At 38.8% G+C, this 26,287-nt stretch overlaps 1 protein-coding gene across 2 annotated transcripts in view; it reads right to left on the minus strand.

Annotated features, from left to right (window-relative positions):
- Window positions 1-9,911: 9,911 nt before the first annotated feature.
- MDFIC2 (MyoD family inhibitor domain containing 2) overlaps window positions 9,912-26,287 on the minus strand; it is a 116,907-nt gene continuing 100,531 nt past the window's right edge. For both annotated transcript variants that reach the window (XM_021714898.1, XM_021714897.1), the window contains 2 exons: window positions 19,638-19,859; window positions 9,912-10,472 (listed from right to left, as the gene is read on the minus strand). In XM_021714898.1, coding sequence (XP_021570573.1) covers window positions 10,213-10,472; window positions 19,638-19,859 — 482 coding nt within the window. In that variant the 3' untranslated portion in view covers window positions 9,912-10,212. The remainder of the gene's footprint in view (window positions 10,473-19,637; window positions 19,860-26,287) is intronic.

Genomic DNA, 26,287 nt, shown 5'->3' on the forward strand with positions numbered 1-26,287 from the left:
TAACTATTAGAGCTTTAGACAATCAGAAAATAAAAATATAAAAGAAGAGAGAATAAAACAGTAGGGAAGTCGCAACCAAAATTTGGAGTCTAAGCTGCTACTGCATAATTTAGTTGAAAGCACTTGTGTGAATAACTACATGTGATTCAGCCACCTTTGTGGGGAATCCTTGGGAAGATCCTGCAATGGAGTCTGAGATACCTCTTGACACACAGTATTTTACCTGTTTGGGTTTTGTACTGTTCTTAAGCATGGTGGATCAAGTTTGCTGTGCCTTTTTCCTATAAGATGAGAGAGACTATCTCTACCAAGGAGAATGCTAGCATATGCAAATCCCCTGCTGAGGTCCTTTTTGATTAGGTGTAAAATCGCGTATTGTTTTGACATCCAGGTCTTCATCAACAGATTGCAGAGAAACTTGCTTTCTTGTATCCCAAACAGAAGCTTGGAGCTGCCCCTTGATTTGCCTTGAAGCTAATAAAATTTAAGCTTCAGGGGCCCTCACTTGTGTTGAGCCTCTTTCAACGTATTCATATGCTTTTGAAAAATTGCAAAATTAAGACAGTTTTGCAGTCTTGATTTTTAAAGAGATTCTCTCAAGTTTTAAGCATCAAGCCCCACAAAGTGTGGATCCTCCCCCATTCCCAAAGAAAGCCTTATTTGGATTTTGCCATAAAAGGAGAGATCACATTAAAATTTCATCTATGGCACACATCTTATCCCAGAGAAATCATAAAAAGGCTCAAAACACCCTGTCCTCCTGTGCAGTGTTCACCTGATTCATACAGGTGCTTAGCTGCAGCTGGATGTCCATTCTGTTTCTTCTTTCTTGTAATTAAGGGGCCATGCCAGCTCTGGGGTTCGAACTCTCCAATGATTAAATTTTCCCATCCACCTCTAGGCAGCAGGTTGAAACCTTGTATAGAATATCTGGATATTTTATAAGTTTTACAGGACAACAGAGAGCATGAATAACCCTTGGGTTGAGGCAGCTCTGGGATCAACTCTCTCCAGGTGCCTCATCCACATGTCATATATCAGATTACACAATTCCTTGTCTTTATTCACTTTGGAGCATGGTGATTTCTCTGGACAAAGGCAAATCAGCTCAACCTTCTCATTTCCTGGATGGGAGCTGATGCAGTTCACCTTATCCCCATTTTGAAAAAGGGCACATAGCAAATTCTCTGAGTGGTCACATTGACATCTATCTCACCACATTAAGGAGGAAGACAGCTACCCTGTGCCTTCCATGGGGAGGCATCACTGAGCAGTTTCTCCAAGGAAATCAATTTCATGAACTCATCTCTATCTGTCTGCCACTGCCCTGCCCTCAAAGTGGTGGATTGGCCAATCTGGCCTTTGACCATGGTCATCTTACGGTTCTCATCATTGTCTTTATAGTAAAGTGGTTAAGAGCATGAGCTTTAAAAATTAGACAAACTCCAAGTTCATTGTGTTGCCTTGGTATGAGAAAGTTACTTAAATTATCTAAGTCTCAGTTTTCCTCATCAATGAAATGAGAATCATAATACCTTTCTCAGAGATTGTTGAGGCAATTCGATGAAATAATACATTAGTGACTGTTCATACAGTGTTTGGCAAATGATATTAAAACTAATTACTATATTAAAACTAACTACTATAGTATTACCCTAATTTTGGGAGAAAAGCATACATATCAAGGAGAAGAAAAAATAAAGAGATATGGGAATTACATTTTTCTGGAGGAGTAACCAAAACTGATGAAAAAGATAATGAAATAAGGTTCAAAAAATGGATATGATGTGGGATATTGCAGAAATCAGGCATAGACATCTCTCATGTGTTGTGGAAACAAATGAAATATGTAGTGATCCTAATAATAATTGTAGCTGAAATTTAATGAGTGTACTGTATGTACTAAACTTACTCTAAAGACTGCTGAATTAACCCTTCCTCTCCTCACAGTGACCCAGTGAAGCAGGTGTTATTAACCACATTTTATCCATAAGGAACCTGAGGCTCAGAAAGGTTTAGTTACTAACTCAATGCATTTAACTAGAGTAGCAGGATTGGAACCCTTGTCTATCTATAGACATCAGTCTTTTAGTCATAACTAACAGGAAACCCTTTTGTGGAATATACTTGCACTATAACAGGGCATTCTGGAGCAGGAGTCTCCTAATGGCTCAAACACCCCAAAGACCAGAAGGGAGGGTGCTTGGGACTGTGGACCTCTAGGATGTTCCTCTAATTCAGATGCCTGGAACATGTACTGCCCCCAGCACAGAGAAGTGTAACCCTTCTAAGATGGATTTAAACTCAAGGGTAGCCTCTATTCTCCCCCATTCCTCAGCACCTGGGAGGAATCTTGAATTACTAATAATTGCTGTGCTTACAACAGAGAAAGCCAGGAGAATTGACAGTTTTTTTGTTTTTTGTTTTTTGTTTTAGATGAATGGTATTAGAATGTTTCTGCTCATTCTAGAGACATTGTGGTCATGGTATAGCTGTCTCTTTCATGAAGAAAAACCCAGCAGGGGTAAAAAGAAGTACATTTCAGGCATGAACAATAATATATACTCTAGGTTCTAAGCCATGCAAATGTGCTGAAAGTTCATCAGATGAGTTTTCACTGATTATTCCTATAGGGCCAATCCAGCTATTGAGAAGTAGTTTCCATTATTCTTCTCCGTGAAGCAAAACTTGCCAGTGTTCCTGAATACAATTTAGAGTATTGTCAGATGGGATTTGCACTTTGTCCAACCCAGCAGAGTCACTCCTTAGCTATTATTTTTCACTCTATTGTAAATAGCAAGAGGCAGATGAAAAGGTAAAAAATATGTTGGTTGGAAGATACTTATTCTCGCCTACCTAGGGTAATCAAGGAGAGACATCAGCTCCAGATTTGGTAAGTAATAACTCACATTTGACTTTAATATACCATGATAAACTTTGAGGAATATATCTTTTAAAACATAAAATGCTTTACCTCTGATTTAAAGTTTGGGGGATTGGTCCTGCACCGTAGGCAGGTTAGATTTAGCATCTCTGGAAATTCCAGTGCAATTTTAAACTACTCTTTTTGATCACTTGCTGCAGCTCCAGCTCTCAAAGAGAATGAGATGTTTTGGGAATGAATTGTGATGGACTTATATGAAAATTTATATGACCAAGAATTGGATTTGTTCCCCTGGAATATTATAGATTATGTTTTATGTTGGAATTACATCAGTGTGCAGAGCAGCAGAAGGCTGGCTTAATGTAGCTAAAAATATACCTTGACTTTCCACTTGGAATAGAACTCCCCCCTCCCCAGCCCGTTTCTTCCCTAATGAAAATAATGGCTTCATGACTCATATATGTGATAGACAGTAGGGAATATTTGAGTCTTAAAATAAGAAGAGTTTGAGAAAGGACTAATGGTCCTTTTCTAATTTCTTTCCCATCCATCTCTTCCCTCCTGTTTCCCTGTCACCATCCTATTTCAAGCCTTCATCACCCATGCCTTAGTGCAATTGCACCGTTCTCAGTCTCCAGCAATCCTTGCTTTAATTTGTCCTGTACGCTACTGCATGGTTCATCTTCCCCCTCCACCACTTTAATCATGTAATCCCTGGCCATCCTTCAGTGATTTTTCATCTGCTCCTCGATAAGTTGTGAGTTCACTTCATAATCACCATCTTAGTCCAGGCCTCTACTAGGTATTACCCGGAGTTGAGCAATGGACTCCTAACTGGCTACCTAATTGATCTCACTTTTGCTTTCACTTAACTAGTGTTTCCCAGAATATTATACAGGTGTCATTGGTCCTGTGCAGGATGAAATTTGGTGCTACACAGATACTTTTATGCACAAAACTACTTCTGTGCATTACAACAATTTAACTAGCAGACCCAAACTATGAGTTCATGTGTATTATTGCTTAGAATGATAGCCATACCAAAAAAGTGAGCTAAGAGATAATTTTATGGGGTGGATCTATCTGTTGGGGACTTTTTGCAACATTTAGAGCTCCATGTCCGCCTCACCTCCTGAGGGACAATTCCACAAACTCGCTAGGTGCCAGATGGTTTACTGCCATGACCACTTCATCAATGATAGGATTGCAACAATGGCAGAGTGGCAACACTGGCACCATCCTGGCCTCTTGCCTACCTCTCGATTACAGGGACCTGCCCCTAGTATTGCAAGACTGTACAGTAGTGATTGAAAACGTTAATACAGCTTTCAGAAGAGCCCCAATTACAAATGATGAGTAGCTTAGCTACTGAGAGAATCTTATTTGACATTCTTATTTTATTTTTCAATTTTACGGGAACTTGATATTAAATGAGAGACCATAGGCAGAAAGTGCTGAAAAAGGAAACAAAGAGGATGTTGGGGAGTGCTGAACCTAATGAAAGCTCTGTATCCACAAAATAAGTTGTGGCTTTGTAAATTCACTCTAAGTACATTTGAGGAACAATAAACCATAAAAGAGGTTACTGTGACCTTGGATTCTGTATAGCTTTTGAGATAAAAGGTCTAAGTATCAGAATGCATTTGGTTGACCATAGTGTTGTTGACTGATTAAAAACAATTCATGCTCCAAGAACCCTCTGGTGGAATGCTGATGAGGGGCTGGCCTGGGTGCAGTGTGCACGACTGACTCTCTTAAAGCAGAGATCAAAGTTGCTTTGCTAAAATGGTACACTAAAAGGTAAGTCTTTGTAACCATAGATGAATGAGGCAAAGCTACTGACATAGGGATTAAATTGCAATACATTGACTTTGCATTTATTACTTTTTGGGTACGTATCTTAAAAGCATTTTGAAGATGTTCCAAATTCTAATCATTGCACAGGATAACAACTCTTAAAACATTTACTATCAGGGAATGTTTTTCTTTGAACATAGCCATTATATATTTTCTGATTGCTTTAAAAGTGAATACTTGAACTTTATCTTGGTTTGATCATTTTTCCCACATATGACTTTTAGGTTTAGCGATTAAAAGCATGTACTTTGGAATGCACACACCTAGGTTCAAACCTTGTGACAATTGCCTGTTTGCTGTGTGACCATGGGCAAGTTACTTAATCTCTTTAAGTCTCTGTCTCCCTGAGAAAAATGAAAATAATAATAGAACAAATTTCATAAGACTGTTTAGAAAATGTGAGAATCCATATAAAATACATAAATATTTTCTATGTAATTTTTAAAAATCTGTAAAATAAGTAAATGAATAAGAATAATGTAGTGAAGAGAATACATCAGTCTCCCTGGTCCACTCCTATCTATATACTAAGAAAGCATGGTGAAGTTTGGGTATTAGTAGATGGTACTGCTGTAATCCAACACCAAGAAATGCCTTTATTTCACCCTCTCATTCACCATCTTTCCCCACAGTGTCCTGACAGAATTATTGTATATGGAAAGGAAAACAGATATTAAATAGATATGGGGAAATACTCCCTTACAGCTATGCAAGCACTTCAAAGATGGGTCTTTCTGGCCAAGGATTGAGTTAGGAATTGTAGTTTAGACCTCCAGGCTTAAGTGAGGACTTCTGCTTCCTCTCTCCTTAATCAAGATAACCCTTGGCCAAAGGATCTCCTCAATTGCCAGTCCAGATATGAAGCAGAGAAGGAGACCTGGCCAGTTTAGTCCAAGGCAATGGGCCCTGCATGACCCAAGGATGGGGGACAAGAAGGAAAATGCTCTGGAACTGACCTTTAAGCCAGACTCCCTCAATCTGTCTTAAATTACACCCACATGGTAAAATGTAGCTCAATGAATGTCATGGCCTCCAACCAAAGAGATAGACATCTCTTCCTCCCTTGGAGCCTGGGAGACAGCTGAAGGTTCATCACTTCTGAAGATCTCACAATGTGGAGTCTTTAGAACAAGAGTTGCCAGATTTAACAAACAGAGATGCAGAACACTCAGTTATATTTGAATTTCAGATAAATGAGGAATCACTTTTGTAGCATAAGTAGGGCACGTGTAATATTTGGGACATACTTAAACCTGCTTTTCTGAAATTCCAAGTTGACTGGGTACCCTGTGTTTTGTCTGGCAACTCTATTTCCAACAGTTTGTAAAGGTGAATTTTGGTGATGGCTAATTGAGACTTGACAGAAAGGTTCCAGAGAAACATTCTTGACATTTGGGTATTTATTTTGAGGGGCTTGTCCTGTGCATTGCAGGGTGTTTAGTAGCATTTCTGGCTTCTGCCCACTAAATGCTAGTAGCAACCACCTCCTCTCCACTGTGGCACCAGTTATGTCTCCAGACTTTGCCAAATTGAGGAAGGGAGTAGTTGAGAACCAGTGGTTTAGAAGTAATGGCAAGAACAGAACTGTGAAGCATATCAAGATGGTAGACCAGAAGGTGGTACTTATATACAAAAGGTGGTACTTATATACAAATGATGATGCAAGATCTGACCTACCTCCATTCCTCATTCTTTCTCCACATTCTGGGCTCCTTCCCAGAGCTGTCAAGAGCTGTCCTGATCTCTGTTTGAGAAATTTCCAAATAAACTTTAGTACCATGTTGATTATAATAACTAGAAGATCATCTGACTGTACTCCCTTCCCTTTCTACACAACCCTCCTGAAGCTGTGTGAGGCAACTGCTTAGGCTTTTACTCAGATCTCTTCTTCAAAGAACACCCAACAAACTTTTTTTTTTTTTTGAGTTGGGAATCTCACTCTGTCACCCACGCTGGAGTGCAGTGGCATGATCTTGGTTCACTGCAGTCTCAGGTGATATTTTGGCCTCAGCCTCCTGAGTGACTGCGACTACAGGCACACGCTACCATGCCCAGCTAATTTTTAAAAAACTTTTTGTAGAGACAAGCTTTCACTGTGTTGCCAAGGCTGGCTTGGGTTTAGGTATTCCATCCACCTTGTCCTCTCAAAGTGCTGGGATTACAGGCAGAGCCACCGTGCCCAGCCCCTAACAAACTATTAAACTAAGTATATAAATTTTTATCAGAAGCCACCAGTTTGTGTGGCCTGGGGTACTTTGCATTTGATGGGCAAAATTCTTACAGTCACGAGCTTACTTAGTGCACATATTATTCTTTTTCTCCATTTGGTAGAGGGAGTAATGTAGAGGCATTGGGTAATGAATTCTGCCCATCAAACTTTTTCCACCTCCACATTTATCCTTGAAAAAAATGCTGATATGCCCTCCCACGATGATTCCTATTTGTAAAATCTCCCTAACTGAATATGTTTTCTTATGCCTATGGAAAAAAACTGAAGTGACTTTCACTTTATTAACTTTGATTGTCCAGCACCCATAATTACCTTTGTAAGTCTAATAGCTTATGTGGTGGGAAAATTTCATTAGCAAGTTATAGGTAACTTTGTTTCTTGATTGCTTTCCATATTTGTCAGGTTTTAGAGAAGCAGTGGTTTTATTAAAACAAATCCATTGAGCAAAGCAAAGACAATGTAGCTGTAGGAAAACAAAAATCTCTGTTCTCCATTCTCTATAAAGGTTGTATGTTCTCAAATCCCTTTTATTCCAATGTGCTTCCTTAAATCGGAACATTCTGTTCCTTAAGAAGTCCTGCCTTTAAGAACAACACTATCTTTATTTGTAATCATGACCTTCATCACTGCAGAAAATATCTGAGCCTTCTCAGATTCTGATATTTGTATTTAATCAATAACCACATCCCTTTTTGATCTGCCTTACCTCTGCAGTTGTATTTTCCCAGCTGCGTATGTTTTATTGTGTAAAAATTCAATTGAAAGAGCCATTCATGTTTGCAAAAAGGATGATGTTTTATTATTGGTTATAAGAAAAGAAATTTCACACTTTGTATAACCAACCCTTTCTGTTGTAGCACAGTGAATTCTGAAAGTGAGGAACAAAGTTAATAAACCATGGAAAGCAAGGCCACAGAAAGATCTTGTGGTATTCTGACCACATTATAAAATAAGACCTGGTGATTTTTATGTGTCTAATTGACAAGCATTTAATTCATATTTGAAATGCACAATCTTGGCATAATTTGAGGGTATGTAGAGTAGAAAGAATAAGGAATGATGAGTGAACTATTTAACACCAATATGGCCTGGCCTAATCAATGACACCAAGTACCATATTTATTGGGAGAGGATTCCAGAGATCCTCTGAAGGTCCAGGTGTTATTCCTTTCATCATTCAACCATAGGTAGAGGTGTGGGTGCTCAGAGAGGTGGTGAGGGGGCTGGGATGTGGAGGAAGCACTAAACAGGTGCAAGGTAGCAACTGTTTATGAGCCAGTCTGGTAGTATTTTAGTATTTTAACAATTGTAACAGCTGTATCACCACATACCAGCTGGACTGAGAAGTATGGAGTCCTGCAGGGTTAGTCAGAAAATTAAACCCCGAGTTAGAGTTCCTGACACTGCCATTAACTCACTGTGTGGTCTTGGATAAGTCAGTTCTTGGGGCCTCTGTTTTCTTTTATGAAATACAAGAATGTTGGATAAGAACAGCCCTAGGCTCCCTTTCTGTTCTAAGAATCTACTTTTTATTTTTCCTAGTGATCTACAAGTTCTATGCATAGAGTACAGAGCTGTCTCTCTGAGCTTCTGCAAAGCAGAGGCTGAAAGGCTTTGTAGGGGGTGTGGGACATGCTCATGCTCTGTGGTTTGTGAATAACATGATCGTCAAACAGGAAGGAAGCTGGCATTAACCATGGATGCACTGTGTTGTCAGGAGCAAGTCAAGAGCAGTTAAATATATTTAGAGGCAGCTTACACATATTTCTTTTAAGATGAATAGTTTTCAATGCGTGGGAGAATTTATTTCTGATTAGAAAAATGTGCTAGTTTACAACAGAAATAAACAAATGTTGCTTTTGCCTGAAATTACCTGTCAGGAAAAACAGGTATTTAAAAAAATTTTTTGTTGGTGCTCCTTCCCTACATCGCAAAACATTCCCTCATCTCTCCATTTCACTTTTCGGTTCTTTGTTTGGATTATACATTATGCTTTTTAATATTCAATAAATAGATTGAGATATATCTGTGGAACTATATAAGTACAAATTAATGAGCAGTGTTATTTGTCTAGCGACTATAGAATCATTCCTAAAGAAAGTAAAAAGATTCCAAAGTAACTTGAACCTAGATGTGTTTTCCCTGTAAATGTTTTGATTTAACTTATTTGAGTTGAAAATCACTTTCCAGTTTATAGCACATCTTTTTGTAAAAAGAATATTATAAGTAAAAGAAGTGTTCAACATAATTACTAATTACTTTAATTATCAGAAAAAAATATAGTTTCTGAAGCACACACTGTATTAGAAAACTCGGTGCTAAATAACTATCTGCATGTATATTTCTTTTGGGTGCTTACACAAATTTTAGTAAAATAATCTGATTTTGTTTTAATATCCTGTTGCTTATTGTACCTGACAAATAGAAATGAGGAAAATGAAGAATTGATTATCTGAGGTCATTTTCTTGAAACTTGCACGTAATTCCCATTTATGCTTGTTAGAATAAAGAAGAGCTTCTCTGTAACAAATTAAGAATATGCATAACCTGTTATGACATAGTCATAGACATACAATAATATGGTCTAGAATTATAGTACTCTCTTGAAGTACACCATATTCAAAATTCACTAGAGATGTTTTAGAGACATCTGTTGTAATTACAGGAACATGGTTTCTAATTCATTTAATTCCCTTTCCTACCTAAACTGTACATATAAGTGAATTTTAAGAGACTGTATAAATAAATTTTTAATTACAAAATGATATTATACAATACATTATTAATAATAACCAACAATGCATAATGTTTATGCATGAGTCCATTAGAAAGACGAGCTAATGTATGTCAATCCTAAAAGAATGCACTAATTTGTCCTGAATTTGTGAATGAGGTTGAATCCACGATGCAAGTTGATGAGTACAATAACAGAATGGTCTAACATGCTATTTTATAGTCAAGAAACATCTTGTACCTATGGCATTTAAGAGGTATTTAAGATTTGCTCATCACTGTGATCAAGAATCTTATTTTTCAGTGAACCATGCGGTTGTGAAATTTGGAATAAGACCACTGATTTGACAATACTAGCTTTCCCAGACAGGTGCAGAATAAAATGGCCCATAGCATCCAAGAAATGTGTACAGTCCTTACATTTCAGCACATGGAAATCACGGTCTTCTTGTAATGGAATTTCCCACCGTGGCCAAAACGACTGCAGGAACGTGCTTACTTCGTGGCATTAGCGGTAACAGATTTCTGAGATCTCCATGGCCAGCTCCAGACACTCGCTGGTCTCGTGGCAAGATTCAAAAAGGCTGCAGTCCATGTCACAATTGCAGTTGCAATCATTCCGAGAGTGGTTTTCGTCCGAGGTGTGGTGATACCGGTGAGAAGGGCAGCACACGTTGGCACACACCGTTTCGCATGTGTTGGGGAGCATCAGGAGACAGTCCCAAAACTGGCAAAATAGACAGGTGAGGATAAGGGAGGCACACTCCTCTGTTTAAAGAAGAGGAAAGACAATTAATAGTGGCACATCTGGGGGCGCTATGGAGGGCAGGCATGTGTGGTGGGATACTTGATAACTTGATTTATCTATAGCGGGGTAATGCACACCGGTATTCTCTCAAGCTCCCCCCCTCTGTGCCAGTACTCACTCTACTTAAGTAATTGCTTTATTAACTTCCTGAGCATTTCTTATTGATTCTGCATAATCTGGTTATTTAAAGTGCTGTCACTTTCCTAAACTCCTTTATTTACTTTGCCTGCAAGGTACTGGAAAGCCACACAATTAGCTACCTCTCTGGAAACCTTGCAACTATCTGAAACATAGCAGAGCCGACCCAAATGGAGGGGACTTAAGGAGCAATTAGAGTTGGGGACAAGGAGAGACTGTACAAATGTCCTGCTTCTCTTCACCAGGCTTTGTTATTTGTTTGACATAGATTCCCATAAATCTGCCACACCCATATTCAAATGCAAGCGAAAAGCACATTTCAAAACTTAATATAAATGCTTTTTTAAAAATAATCACAGCTTTTGGGTTGTGTTTTATTTTTAATCCCTGTTTCCGTTTCCCTCCAGTTATGTAAAGGCTTGGTTTTATATTCAAGTTGTTTAAGTGAAATACGTCATCATATGCCTAAAAGGTTTTAAATCTTATCAATCCTCTTTAAGAAAATTGGTTTAAAAATTTACTACGCAGACTTGTAAAAATCTGGAAAGTATCTCTAAGGCATTGAAGGTAATTGGTAATTCTAGCCAAACAGCTGTGATGGGTTATAGATTATTATATTTTGTGTTTCCATAAAGGGAATTAGTTAGAAGATGTAGCAGTTCTCTTGTTAAAATTATAACTTTTCTTTCTTTAAGTTAAAAACATTCCAAAAGTGTGTTTTGCAAAAAGGCAGATAAGTGTTCATGTGATGTATTACCTAATTAATTAAAATCAGGAATCTGAAGATTGGTGATGATTAAAAGTAACATTCTAGAATGAATTGGAGAAAAATTTCCTCTCCAGATGGGCTTATCAATTGATTAAAGTTTGATTTTCATAAGGATTTTTTTCCCCCATTAAGATTGTTAATAAGTTTTTGGTTTTCAGACTTTAGTCAATGGAGACCGCATAAATAAGAGAAGAGATTTTGCCCTCCGCATTATATGCTATGGCCTAATATGCTGGACTAGCTATATGCTATAGCTCTTATAGCCCCATTTATTTTCTTTTAACAGTATTGCCAGGAAACATTTTTCTTTCATTGTTGATATACTTATTGGTCTTTAAGTGAAGGAAAACATAAAAACATGCCCTGAAAAAGAACAAATATTTTAAGGAAAGTCAGTTTAATTTTTTGTAAAAGCACTATCTAAAGTTCTAAAGTGAGTCCTGAATACAGGTAAACAGAAATCTTGCCTCCTCCTGTTTTTCTGTCTCCCTCCTCCCACCCTCCCTTCCTTTCCTGCCAATAAGATGGTGGTAAAGAACCACATCATGACTTTTATGATGACTTTAATTGCCATATATTGTTGGAGGTGCTATGACCATTTCTCAGTATTTATAGTTTAGACAACCTACTCCACAATACCTCTATGGTGTACATGTTCATTGCTTTGCCAAACTTGATATATTTTTCTTCACTTTGAGCCAACTTCTACTTATGGCCAACTCACCTATATCTCACACGTCACCACAAACCATTCACAAAAATTCAGGAGTAAGTAACATAGACTCTATTTCTCCTATACTTGTCTGTAGAAGGAGGGCTGGCAGTCAAAGATGCATGGCATACAACTTCATGGGTTTTGCTGAGGCCAACACCGCTACTATAGCAGCTCCTGGCAGAAGAGAAGCTATCAGCAGAAAATATTCCAAGTGACTACTCCTGATACCTCAGGCTGGAGGCTCAAGAGACTTACTCAGGGTTGTAAACATATTACAATGATTCCACTAAATCCTGTCATTCATACATCAAGGTTGAAAGTTTGCTCTGGAGCTAAGTTAGGTAGGATACAAGTGACTGTAAGGATAGGAGCTGGTGTTTTCTATCAGAGCGTGAAGAACCTGTTTATGAAATGACTTTATAATTTCCCAAGGGCATACAACCTTCTGGTTCAATTGCTCTTACCAATGTCTCCTCAAGTTGGCAGACTCTGAAGGTCTCTACTTCTGATGAATACTGTAGATTTCATTTACCAAAAAAAGGGGGTAGGGGTTGGCCTAATCCTTTGGCCAAACTGGCATTTATTTCCTTTCACCTCTCTCTATTTTGCACTTGAGAATAGAGCCCATTTTTTCTGATCCTAAGTCAGTCCTTTTTATTTGGTTTTTAAGAGGCAGAACCTCTTGCCCAAAAAAACAAGGTAACATTAATGAATTGAAAACAGATTTTTCCAAACTTTCAAGCGTATTCCACACTTTTCCTAAAAGGCATATTAAATAATTCTACATGGGCAGGCAAAACTGTTTTGCATATGGCCAATTTTTGTTTGCATAAGCCGTTCAGGGGATAATTTGCAACGGTTTGAAAAGAGCGTTGAACTTCCCCTTGTCCTGAATGAGTATATCTTCCTTTGCACTATTTCCTGGGGCTTTAGTGTCTAATAAACATGATATTTAAAGCAATATCCATGATTAGCACTAGCACGTCTTCTCTTGACTCATCCAAAGGAATATGGTGTGTATTCAGTTGCCTGCATCACATCTCTTCTGCATTGTCTTCAAAACGTACCACTTATCAAGACCATGGTGCATGTTGCATCTCTCTTCTCTTCCCTACAAACCTATCCCTCCTTTAGTTTGCTTTTATGAATGACTCCCGAACTCTGAGAGGAATTAGGCAGAAACCTAGGCATCCTTCTTTGCCATTTTCCTTTTCCTCAATATGACCTCCCCTCCAATTCATTGCTGAGTTTGCTGATTTCACCTTGGATTTGTATTTGAAACCCACAAGTCTCTAATTACCTCCAGGCCCACCATCTTATTTCTGGCCACCATCAGCCATTGTCACGTCAAGAGCAATAGCTTCCTGTCTAGGACACTGCTTCCATACAAGTGCACTTCAAATTTATCAGCTCATGAGATTTTTTTTTTTCTTTTTTTTTTTTTTTGAGTTGGAGTCTCACTCTGTCACCTAAACTGGAGTGCAGTGGCCGCTCCCGGCCACTGCAGCCTCGACCTGTTGGGCTCCAGCGATCCTTCCGCCTCAGCCTTCCAAGTAGCCAGAATTACAGGCATGCGCTACCACGCCCGACTGATTTTCTGATTTATTGTAGAGATGAGGTCTCGCTGCCCAGGCGGGTCTCGAACCCGCGGGCTCAGGCAATCCACTCACCTCAGCCTCCCAAAGGCGCGGGATTACAGGCTGAGCCACCGAACCCGGCTCATGAGATATTTCTAATCTTCAATTTGAACAGCTTACTCGCCCCCTAGAGTAAATACCCAAATCCTTTCCATAGCCTAGAAGCCCTTGCATGATTGAGCTCTTGCCTATTTCTCTGATTTCTAGACCTACTTGACTCCTTACTTGCTGCACTCCAGTCACACTGGCTAAATTTCAGTCTTTAGAACACGCCTAACTCAGGACCTTTACACATGCCTGTTGAAAGAACTTAGGCGCCAGTAACAACTCCACACCCTTTAAAGACCAAGAGATTTATTAAAGCAGCGGCTACAGGGGAAAAGGAGAGGGGCCTGTAACCGCACGGGGAGTGGGGGTTGGGAGCAAGAGAAAGAGAGGGGGAGAGAGCGCGCGCGCGAGAGAGCTATGTAGGGAGAGGGCTGTATTTATTAGCCTGACAGTGGCGGGAAGGGCAGCACTAGGTTTTATTGGAGGAGCGGACTGGGAGCAGGGTAGGCAGATGCCGAGTTGCAGGCCCATTGGACGTATAACAAAGCTAGCTACATTATGGAAAATGAATGGACGCGTGCTAGGGGAACCATGAGTGAAGAAGACAGAACCTAGGGCCTTTGTTGTCATGGGTGGCCGCGCCATCTTGGGGACACCCTTCTGACTGTTCTCTGAGCCCTTCACCTATGCCTTTTGCTTTTGTTGCACCCCCACCCAACTTAACCCAACTCCTATTCAAACCTTTAGGTCTTTAGTTTAAAACACCTTCCCTCTAAATCACATCCCTGCTAAAACTCTCACAGCATCCTATTTCATTGGATGGCATTACACCAATTAGTTTTTTATCTCCCCCTACTCGCATCTGAGTTGTAGGAGGACAGAAGGTCATATTTCTCGTTGAATGAATAACTCAATGAGCGGTTCTAACAAGTAAATACTGTGATCCCCATTTTTTTTTTAGATGAAAAGGCTAAGGTTCCGAGATTGTCACTGATTTTCTTAAGTCCTCCCAGCTATGAGATTCAACTTTAAGTTTCTTTGGATTCAAAGCCTGAGCTCCGCTCTCTGTTCCACTGGCATACATGTCAATGGTTTCACCTCAGTCCAATCTACAGTCCTCCACACTACATGCACATCTCACACAGGCCTCAAAATCACCCTGAGTTAAGTACTATTATTATCTCTGTTTACAGATGAGGAAACTGTGGCCCAGAGTTGAAGAGGCAAACCCCAGGAAACACAGGAAGTGGTGGGGGCTGTAATTTGGACCCAGACTGACTCCTCCAGAGTTTTTAACTATAAGCTGCTCTCGGTTACACTCTCCCACTTTCTTTCGGTTACATTTGAACACGCTGCAGGACACTGCCAGCTTCCTGATGGCCTGCTTTCTTCACTATCCCTCTCTTTCCTTGCTCTGTGCTCTATTCCTGAGACTGGCAAGTACATTCTCCAGGTCCCCCTAGTGGTTTCTGGTTAAATTCAGTCAATTGGAGGCAGCCGCAGGAACTGGGATAGGAGAGAGAGAAAATGCGGGGCGATTCTCCTGCCCTCTCTCTCTTTGGGTGGTGTTGCTGGCAGTGGTTGTAACTTCTCCTTGCTTTGATGTCTCTCTGAACGGCCTTTCTCTCCCTGGCTCTGGCTAATCTAACAATGGTTAGTTAATAGAGGTCTCCAAGCTCACACCAGTACTAGCTACCTCCTGGTGGTGTGGAAGGTCAAAGAGAAGAGATGGGGGGGCACTGTTGGTTTTGGGTGTCTGGGTGCCTACTGTTCACTATGTTTGGCTTTTCCTCTCTCTTAATACCTTTGTAACAAGTTCTTCATATGTTAAATCTCCTCTGTGGAACCACCTGGCATCCTGTGTAGGCTTTAGTCACCGCTATTGGAGTGCTCATCTGACTTTCCCACTCCCTAAACCCGGATTATAGAAGGTTTAAGATGGAGACCTGCAGGCTGTGAGCAAGAAGCCATGACATAAACCGTCTTAGGGTTGTTTCATTTACTCTTTACACCCCTAGGGTACCTTTAGGATATGGAGACTGTAATGTGCTAAGTGATACCCTAATGACACTAAAGAATTGAGCAGCTTCCAGAGGTGCTAAATGTACCACTGGGAATTGACTAATTAAGAGGGAGAATCTGTCTCACCAGAAAGCATCATGTTTAATTATAGTGGAAAAGGTAACAACACAAAGAGATTCTACAAACATACTGTACCTGAGGGCAGCCTCACGGTCACTGTCCTGTACTCCCTGACTTTGCCTGCTCAACTTCTGATCTTGCTACCTTGGTGCATACCATTAGGAGGCAGGAGGGACAAGAGCACCCACCCTAGTTCCTGAAGCATTTTTCGGTTTCAGAAACACACCTCCTGCTACCTTGGGGATCATTATTCAAAGTAGCAAGAATCCTTCCAGATATATCACAATCCTTCCTCCTTCCCACCCAAAACAAAGAGAGAAAAAAAAAAAAAAGAGGAAAATGGATCCGGCCCCAAAGTTAGTATTCTAATGGGTTCGTGAGCTATTAAAGAGAATGTGGCAACATGACACAATGGCTTCAATGAATTACTAAAAGTTTTTGGTCCAAAAGTGTAAAAATTAGCTTCCACTCCCCCTACATTAAGTTATTGAAAAAAAAAATGTCTGTAATGTAGAATGGGAATAAATAAAGTGTGACTGAATGCCTTTCTTTAGCTGGGGTATCATCCTTGATGTTATCAATTTTAATAGCTACTTAAATATGTCAAGATCTATTTAAGTTCAGACAAGCACAACTAACACTCAAGTCAGTTCTTAGGAACTAGAATGACTCAATTTGGGTGATACTTAGTAAATTTGTGCTTATGTTTTTTTCTGAGCAAATGAACTGAAATAATTATAAAATTGAAACATTTTATAAGGTGACACTACTGCATTTAATTGTATGAAATTTACAGGGTAGAAAATGTAATCATTTTATTCAGCAGTCCATGGTGTAATTAAGACTATTCTTTTGAGGTATCTTGTATTTATGATTTTCCTCTTCCACCTGGATGAGATGTCTCAAATTCAAAATTATACATCAATTAGGTATATTTTCAGGATTATTTTTTCAGGGGCCTGTTTTCTAATATCATGTATCTCTGATTTTCTTATCCACAGGGATGCTTTAGCAATCAGAAGAGTGTAGAATCAGAAGCAGGGACACAGACAGTTCTCTGGACTTTCTCCATTTTATTCAGGAAAGGGACCACATACGACGAACCACAATTTAATAATAAAGTAATGTTGCAGCACATAGTGTGTGATGTGCAGTAAAGATCCTTTTAAATTCCCATCAGAGCACACACCATGAACTGTGCTAATGGATGTAACACATTTTACAAAATCTGCATGTGTGAGGCTTTTCCATCCTGTTTTAAGTGGGGCAATGTATATAAATAATAGATATTAGCAATTAAGCATCCATTCATATGCACTCATTTATACATTTGAAAATAAATTAACCACAAACTACATGAAAGTGGATGCAATCTTCTCTTTCCCCTTCTGTTTTCCCTGCTGTTCCTAAAAGATATTTCTGTATTTATCTCAGTACGAACAATGACCCCAGCTCTCAATTTCTGCATCCTTAAATTAATTACTATCAAAAATTCTCTAAAATGAAGTGAGTCTAACTTAACTCTTGATTTCCTTGCTGTTTGCTGTTTAGGATAATGAGAGTTTCTTATCACTCTTCTTTGTGCTTTTCTTTTTTCACTTTCTCTTTTATCCAGGTACCAAAAGCTCTTTACTTCATTGGGAAGATTTTGCTACATCACCCATGCCGTTAGCTTACAACCTGAATTTTCTGGTTCACACTGGCCTCTCTGCTCAGTCCTTCAGAAAAAAACAGCCTGGTTCAATCATCCTCATAAATCTCCTTTGCTCTTAGAATGAAGAATAACCTGATATTTTATTTTATTTGCATGAGGCTTTTAAGTATCAGTTGCCATTTCAATGGAGTAGTTAGTTTGACCCTTCCCTGGGAATACAAAGGTTCAGGTATTGTGCTAGGCAGTTAGGCCCTTTCCATTCTTCCAGTGTCCCTAATAGGACAGATCAGAGTAGTTTGGGGGGATACTGCATTTCATTGTGTAGATATGTATAATGGCAATTCCTAACTCTGGGATTATTAACCAGACACACATCGTGAACAATATCCATGCATCTCTGGTAAAATTTGATAAAATGCTCTAGCATTTAAGATGCTTTTGCAGAGAAATCTCCTGCATGAATTGTTTTTTTGACTGTCATGAACCTTTACCAACACTAGGGACTTGAGCATTATCCTGAACCCAAGATCACAACCTAATGTTTACAGGCCAAAGCTGGTCCAAAGATGTGTTGTTGGGAGTGTCTTGAGTTTTATAAAATAAATAGAACTAGTTATCAACATTAGAAAACATAGAAATTTCACACAACACTCCTGGTTTCTGGCTTTTCTTAGAAAATGCCTAGATCTGACATTTTAGGCCTGTATTTCCTTCGGGCAATTATCAGAGTAGACGTAGTGAGATTTAATGTTCTCTAGCTTGCCAAAGTCCTCACCAATCCCTATTGTTTACTTTCAGCTTTTATTGCTATACATATTCTCTCCTGGCAACTGCTGCAATCAAGTTTGTAGTTTTTGGTCTAAGGCATCCATGACAACATGTGCACAAGACACCACATATATTACATGTGTTAGAAGTCTTCTCTCTCCTTACTTTATTAAAACTGTAATCATAACCAAAGCTGAAATTGAATACCCACTGTGTGTCAGCTTTTGTGCTAGGTGCTTTACACATGTTATTTTATTTGATCCTCAAAATGCCCCATGATATGTTACTAGCCCTATTATAGAACTGAAAAACTGAGATTCAGAGATGGTTAAAAAAAAAAGTCTCATCTGGTATTATGTAGTTAATAAACTTCAGGGGCAAGAGTGAAACTGATGTGACTCCAAAGGTACTGTCATATAAAGTTTATTTAATCTTTTTTTCTTAGTTTCAAAAAGTAAATATGCATTTAAATGTGGCCCAGAAACCATATCCTGTTACATTTTCCTTTGAGAAACTCCAGGCTTTCTTTAAATGTAAATGTAGATATTGAATACTACAAAATTCTTGAATGGTTTATATCTCCTGTAAAGGTCACTGTAAAGTTAACCTGAGTGGAATTCCATGTCTTGGTGTGGAGTCCATGATTTTGAACTTGACTGTGCTGATCGTTTACCACCAGAACAATTTGAAACTTGCTTTGCAAACGGAATATCCCCTTTGTGTCATATACAGAGATGGTTTGGTCTAGCCTTGCACTGATCAGAATACCCAGGAAGTGATATTACATGGAGGAACCACCCCTTTTTCATAGATTGCTGATGGAAGCATCTTAATATTTTATACTGTTTCTGTTTATATATTTCTAGCAGTTTAATACCATTCCACTCTGCCTTCTACTCCTTCTCTCAGTCTAGAGCTACAGGCTGAATAGTCCCACATGTAAGAGAGGAAAAAAGTCTGCCATTTTCTTTTCTCTACTTCATAGTCTCATAGCTAGAGTGGTTATGCCCCACCACAGCTATTTAAAACACACATTGCCTTCGATTCCCAGCTTTGAGAGCAAACAATCTGCCAAGCACCTCATAACTGCAAAGTGACCTTGACATGTGTCATTCACCAGGGTTTTCAAATCGAAGTCTTCCTGTTTAATATTCATAAAGACTTTTTTTTTTCTAACAGCATATGTGATGATTTTACAGGGGTTGGGGGTTGGGGAGCTTTATTTAGAGATGGGTTGAATTCTGAGAAACATACCATCAGTGTCTCTCTGATGAACTGAAGTATCAGTTTGGAGGTAGGAGAATTTCGTTTGGCATTCTTCAAGGGAGGACAGTGATGTGCTGGATTCTGACAGTGTTTTCGCATTGGGGGTTTCCTTGGCTGGTCCATCTGTGATATTGAATTCAGATACTGACTTTATAATGATAGCATTATTAGGTTTCTCGTCTGCATGCTTTTCATTTGTGAGTTGCGTATCTAGATGGAAAAAGAAAAAAAAAAGCACATACACAAACCCACTATAGTTTACATGACCTAGTAATCTAAGAATGGACATTTACAGAAAAGTTTACACCCTAGACTTTTATATGAATGAAGTCTTGACAAAAAGAATGAAGCATTGAACAGGATAATTACAAGTAAAAGTGTAAGTGAGACTACAGAGTGAGGTCATAACATTTTATGCAAATTAGAAGTTTCACCTATCACAGTAATTTATTTATTTCTACTTTTTTTGGTGACATATAGGGAGAATCGAGGAATTCATTCATTTGTACCAACAAAATCTCATAGTACTGTCTCAGTGTACTGTCTTGGTGCATTCTGAATCTGAGAATCAGAATAAGGTTTCATACCGAGGGAGAGACCTGAAAAAACCCCAGAATTTATTTATAAAAAATTGTATATTTATTCTTGCATGTTTAAACTTCAGTAACCTTCAAAATACTCTGTTTTTTGCAATACACCTATTAAGATGCTTTTTCCACTGGTCAAATAGTTTCTGAACTCATCAATTTTGATGCCTTTTATACATCAAAATTTTGTTTCACCTATTCCACATCAGCAGCATATTTCTCTTTAAGGACTTTTCTCATCCTTGGAAACAAAACAAAACTCTTTTGGGTCAAGATCTGGTGAATAGTGAGGGTAGGGCATGGGGGTCATGTGATTTTTTTTTGGTCAAAAACTGCCGAACACTCAGTGTGTTGTAGACGGTCAGGTACATTGTCATGGTGGAAGAACCAGTCACCTGTTTGCCACAACTTGGGACATTTCTTCCACAAATCATCATGCAACCTTCTCAAATCTTCCAGTTAAAAACTTTGGTTGTCTTTTGATCCAGAGGAACCAATTCTGAGTGTACTACAAGTAGCCTGCCTGCCAAAAAGATAATTCTGGGTTTTTTTTAGATTCCCCCCCTGCATCCCCGCACCCCCCGCCTCAGATGCTGGGTAGTACTGCTGTGTGATTTACATGATCTCAGTCAAATCACTGCAAACCTCAGTTTCTTCCCCTGAAAAAGAAAAATGGATAGAGATGAATAGTCTATAAGCTCAGTTCTACTTCTGCCCTCAAAACCTCTCAGTGGCTATCCCTTTCTCTGCCTTGGGATTTAAGTCCCTACTCAGCAGATAACCTATATGGCTTTGGGAGTGTGCTTCTTGGTAACATGCTTTATGTCCACATAGCCAGCTGGCACAATTGTTAGAGATGTTCAGGGAACTTTTGGCAAAGTCCTAGACTGAGATTATGGAGAAGGCAGAGACGGCCAAGTGCCTTATGTGGTTTAGGTCTATACAGTTGGCCCTACGTATCCACGAGTACTACATCCCCACATTCAATCAACTGCCAATAGAACATAATTGAATAAAAACTCCCAAAATAACAATACAATAATAAAAAATAATACAAACAAAAGACAGTACAGCGTAACAACCATTTACATAGTATTTTCATTGTATTAGGTATTATAAGTAATCTAGAGATGATTCAACGTATATAGAAGGAGTGTGGAGGCTATATGGCTTTAAGGATGTGTGGAGGCTATGTCATTTTATATCAGGAACTTGAGCATTCAAAGATTTTGGTATCCATGGTGGGGGAGGGGGGGAGTCTTGGAACCAATTACCTTTGGATACCAAAGGAAGAATACATTCATTCACTCATTCCATAAAATAATTGCATTCTGTTATGTAAATAGCACTGGCTGAACATTGGGGATATGGTGATGACTAAGAAAGGCATTGATCCTGGCTTTCACAAGCATCAAGCAAGTTAGCAAAGACGTCAACGCTTAAGTTACAGGATTGAGGAGGTATGAAAGAGAAGCATACCAGGAAATCGCATTAGACTGGATAGTTAATTTATAACTTACTTACACCCATTAAGTAGAGTCCCCAGGTTGCGAAAGGAATTAACAGAAGAAGTTCTTGAACATGCAACCAGGCTGATTCCCAGGAATATCTTAAGACCTAAACAAGCAACAGTCCTGGTGGCACTATTGAGAGGTGGTTCAGATGCGTTCTGGGGAATTACATTCCTGTTGCTAGCACAATATTTGGTTGATTCAACATTGCTCATCTAGTGACTGAAATTAATAATGCAATTGGCAACTTAGTTGGGGTTTATCATGTTTATGTAGCTCGGAGTAAGAAATACATTTTTGCCAAACCCATCTTCACTGTGTTTTCCAAAGTCGTTTGTTTGGGGCAGATGGAAATCTCTACTTGTGGTCCTGCCTCCTAGGACAGTGGTTCCCAGACTTTCGTGTAGAGTAGAATCACCTGGGAAATCTTTTAAAAAGTTGGAATTTTACCTGGGCATGGTGGCGAGCATCTGTAGTTCCAGCTACTTGGAAGGCTGAGGCGGAAGGATCGCCGGAGCCCAGCAGGTGGTGGCTGCAGTGGCTATGAGCGTGCCACTGCATTCCAGCCTGGGTGACAAGAGTGAGATTCCAACTCAAAAAAAAAAAAAAATTGAAAATTTTAAAAGTTCATACACCTCTGCAGCAGACAAATTTAATCACAATACTTCACAGGGGTGGGGGTTTGGGTTAGGGTGGGCTTTGAAGCTTCCCAGGTAATTTCAACATGTAGACAAGTTTGGGAACCACTGTGCTAGGGCCTTCTGCTTTTGAGACAGAGGAAAGAGAGAGAACACCCCATTAACTTGTGCATCAGTGATCTTCAGAAACCAACCATGAGATAGTCACTTTCTGAAGGCTCCTAACTGGCACCAGAGCTAACAGCTTAGTACACATAATTGTCTTAGGTCATTTTTGTTTCTTTCTGATCCTTCAAACCACCCTGTTTTTCAACAGTGTTTGATTTTTATTCCCCTTATGTGCTGGCTTTAAATCTCTTGGTTGTGATTTGATCCACCCTAAAAAGGATGAGCAGAAATAGGAGCTCATGAAGACACCTATTGTTGATGGTAATTAACACAGTATTGAATACTGAATACTAAAATAGAATTGACTCAACAGATGGGGAAACTTTAGGCTTCTTTTTACCTGAGAGGGATTCACCAAATTAATGATGACGAAAGTAATTAGTTTATTTTTGTTACTTGGATATCAAAGCACCCAGTCATCAGCTAATATTACAAACAGATGGACATTTGAATTATGCCTTAGAACATTAAGAGCGGTATTGATATTTTGGGCCAAATAATTTTTTGTCATGGGGAGATTGTAGAGTATTTGGCACTATCCTTGTCCTCAACCCACTAGATGCCCATAGCTCCTATCATACTACTAGGTCATGACCATAAAAAATGTTTGTGGACATTGCTAAATTTCCCCTGTGGAATAAAATCATTCAGATTGAAACCACTGCTTTGCACACATGCACACATGTGCACACACACAGTTGCATGCATTTTATGTCAAGTTGTATGCTACCACTTATATACCTTATTGAACTTAAGCATCACAAAGACTCTAAGAGGTAGATATTGTTAGCCTCCTTGAACAGATGGGAAATGTATGAATGGGTATCCCCAGTTAACAGATGGATGAAGGTAAGCAAGCTTAGAGAGTTTATTTAGGTAAGTTGTCCAAGGCCTTCTCGTTAGTCAATGGGAGAACTAGAATTCAAACCTAGGCTTGGTGGTTTCCAAAAGCTTTGTTCTTATCCTTGCCCCTTTTATATCATACAACATTTTCTCTGATTTATTCTTGACTTTTATCTCTGCTCTCTAACTGCTGAGACTGCACATCAGCTAAACCTTCTTTACCCTAAATCCCATGATGTGTCACCTGCCCAAAATTGAGCCTTGCAAATAACTAGATTTTAGAGACCTGCCTCTCCCTGAGCAGTCTTTGCAAAGCGAAACTACCTTCTTGCACACTCAGGGTTTCCTACCTGTTCAGTCACAGCTGCTTTATACTGCACGTTAGAGAGCAGCTCAGACAGAGCTGATAGATAACGAAACCTTGATGAGTATAGAGATTGCAGCAGCTATTTACTTAACAGAATTAATTAACAATCAGTTCAAATTATCACACGTAGTCAGGCTGCATGTAATTTAAATTGCTTTTGCACAAAGTAATTCAGTAACAAAAAAAAGTTGGATAGAGGTTACTGGAATGTAAGAACATGCGGAGAATACGGTATACAGCCAAGTGGTATATGATTCTCTTTTTAATTTTGTGACAATTTTAAGTATAGCATTTTGAATGTAAGTGGTGTGCTACATTAAGCAACCATTTGGAGCACACTAGGCTTGTACTGAGAGAATTTTATGGAGAAGTTAAACTGCCATTCATAAAGTTATTTTAATTCTATATCTCTGTTTATATTTTTATTTTTTCATTCCGCTGTGGCAACTATCTGTTGCTCATTAGAAAATCATCTGACATATACACATTTGAGAACCCAGTCTGTTCAACCCAGAATTCTGACATCTGAAGTGAGTCACAATTTTTGGGTGAATGTTACTGACATCTTCCATCTTTTGTAGATGGAATGCTAACAATAATTTTCTCAGATTCTTTCCTTGACGGTATTATTTGACATTGCACCCAAAGTAATATAAAGTAGCATAAGCTCAAAGAAGAAACACATAAAAAGTGGTATCACATCTTCTGCAGAAAAAACTACTTTGGAATTAAATAAGGAACTCGTGAAACTATATTTGGGATGTTATACATAGTTCTTGACATTAACTTAGAGAAAATAATTTTTTTCAACAGAAAAATACAAACCAAAATTAGGACAAAAATTAGAAACTCATCTATATTTCTTAGAAAAAAATTAAAGTGTATCTTAAAAGTCAGTGAAATAGAAAATTCATGTGTGGATTAGAAGTAATTGCAAGAACCAATGGGCATAAACTTAAGTAACAGAAAAGATAGACAGTTAATTAATTTTTTATTACCGTTGAGCAAATGTTATTAATTTAATTCAATTAACATTTATTGAGTACCCACATGCAATAGATGAATCAATGTGACAGGAGCTATTAATTTATTTACTTTAAGTTATTAAGGAAACATTTTAATGATTTTCATTTTTGCTCACTAAATGTGACCTTGTAATTTTTGCATCCATGTATTTTTTACTTGAGTTTTTATAGATATAAGCATTAAAATTATGAATAAGTAGCATCTTTTCTTTCCTCGTTCCTCTGTTTCTATTCTTGTTTTTTCCTTTCCTTTTCTTTTTTCCTTTCATTTTCCTCTTTCCTTTCCTTTTCCTTTTCTGTTCCCTCTTCCTTTCTTTGGATTAATTTCCTGACTGACCTACTCTCTCTATTATCAGCTTCTTTATTTTCTCCAGCTCTGCATTGTATTTATTTCTTAGGACCTTGTTCTCTTAATTCCTTCCCTTCTACCCTACCCTTGAAGTCCACACTCACAACTTCATTGTTTTCTTTGAGAATTTGGCCCCTCAATCTTCATGCAGCCAGTCAGACAATGAGGCAGGCAATATTTCCTGAGCATAAACACTTTGCCTGACCCCATGCTAACCACTGGAGAATTCAGAGAAGAGAGACAGATGGTCTCAGTCCTCAAGAAGTCCACAGTCATCACAAATTGTAGTCTCACACTTGTAACTGACTATTGGATATTTTATTTGGTAACCAGCAAAATCCTTTTAATCAGGATGTCTTTTTTTTCTACTAAGCCTCTCACTTTTTCCCCCAAACTGAGTAACTCTGGTTATCCCTGGAGAATTCACAATTCAATTTCTCTTCATTGTGTTGTCATTTTTCCAGTTCCCTAGGTCTTGGCCGGGCACGGTGACTCAAGTCTGTAACCTCAGTACTTTGGGAGGCTGAGGTGAGAGGATTGCCTGAGCCCAGGGGTTTGAGACCAGCCTGAGCAACTTGGTGAGACCTCATCTCTACGGTAAACCCAAAAATAAGCTGGGTGTGGTAGCGAGCACCTGTGGTTATAGCTACTTGGAAGGCTGAGGTGGAAGGATCACCTGAGCCTAGCAGGTTGAGGCTGTGGTAGGCAAGAGTGTGCCACTGCACTCCACCCTGGGCAAAACAAAATCAAAAACAAAACTAGTCTTTGACTTGCCTCACCCTTCCATCGAATATTTACCAGTTCTTATTTCTTATTCCTTCTAAATATTTCTCAATTCATATCTGCATTTTCATTTCTATCACGACCACTCAGGTTTAATTCTCTGTGCCTTCAAATCTGGACTCTTAGTAGTCATTGGGCCCAACTATTGCCACCACTCTTTTCAAGACATCGGATGCACTACAATCAAAATGATGTTTTTAACAATATTCTTGTGATCATATTACTCATAAAAAAGCAAAACAAAACATACATCATAGATACACACACAGAAACCCAGTAGAGGTTCATCATTACCTGAATATTTTCCCATTCTTTTAATAAAATGTTTCTTTGTCTTTTTGGACATAGGATGTTGCTATGTTGCCCA

Source organism: Carlito syrichta, unplaced genomic scaffold (genome assembly GCF_000164805.1).
Source record: "Carlito syrichta isolate Samal-C Ts95f unplaced genomic scaffold, Tarsius_syrichta-2.0.1 Scaffold305868, whole genome shotgun sequence".
NCBI lineage: Eukaryota > Metazoa > Chordata > Mammalia > Primates > Tarsiidae > Carlito > Carlito syrichta.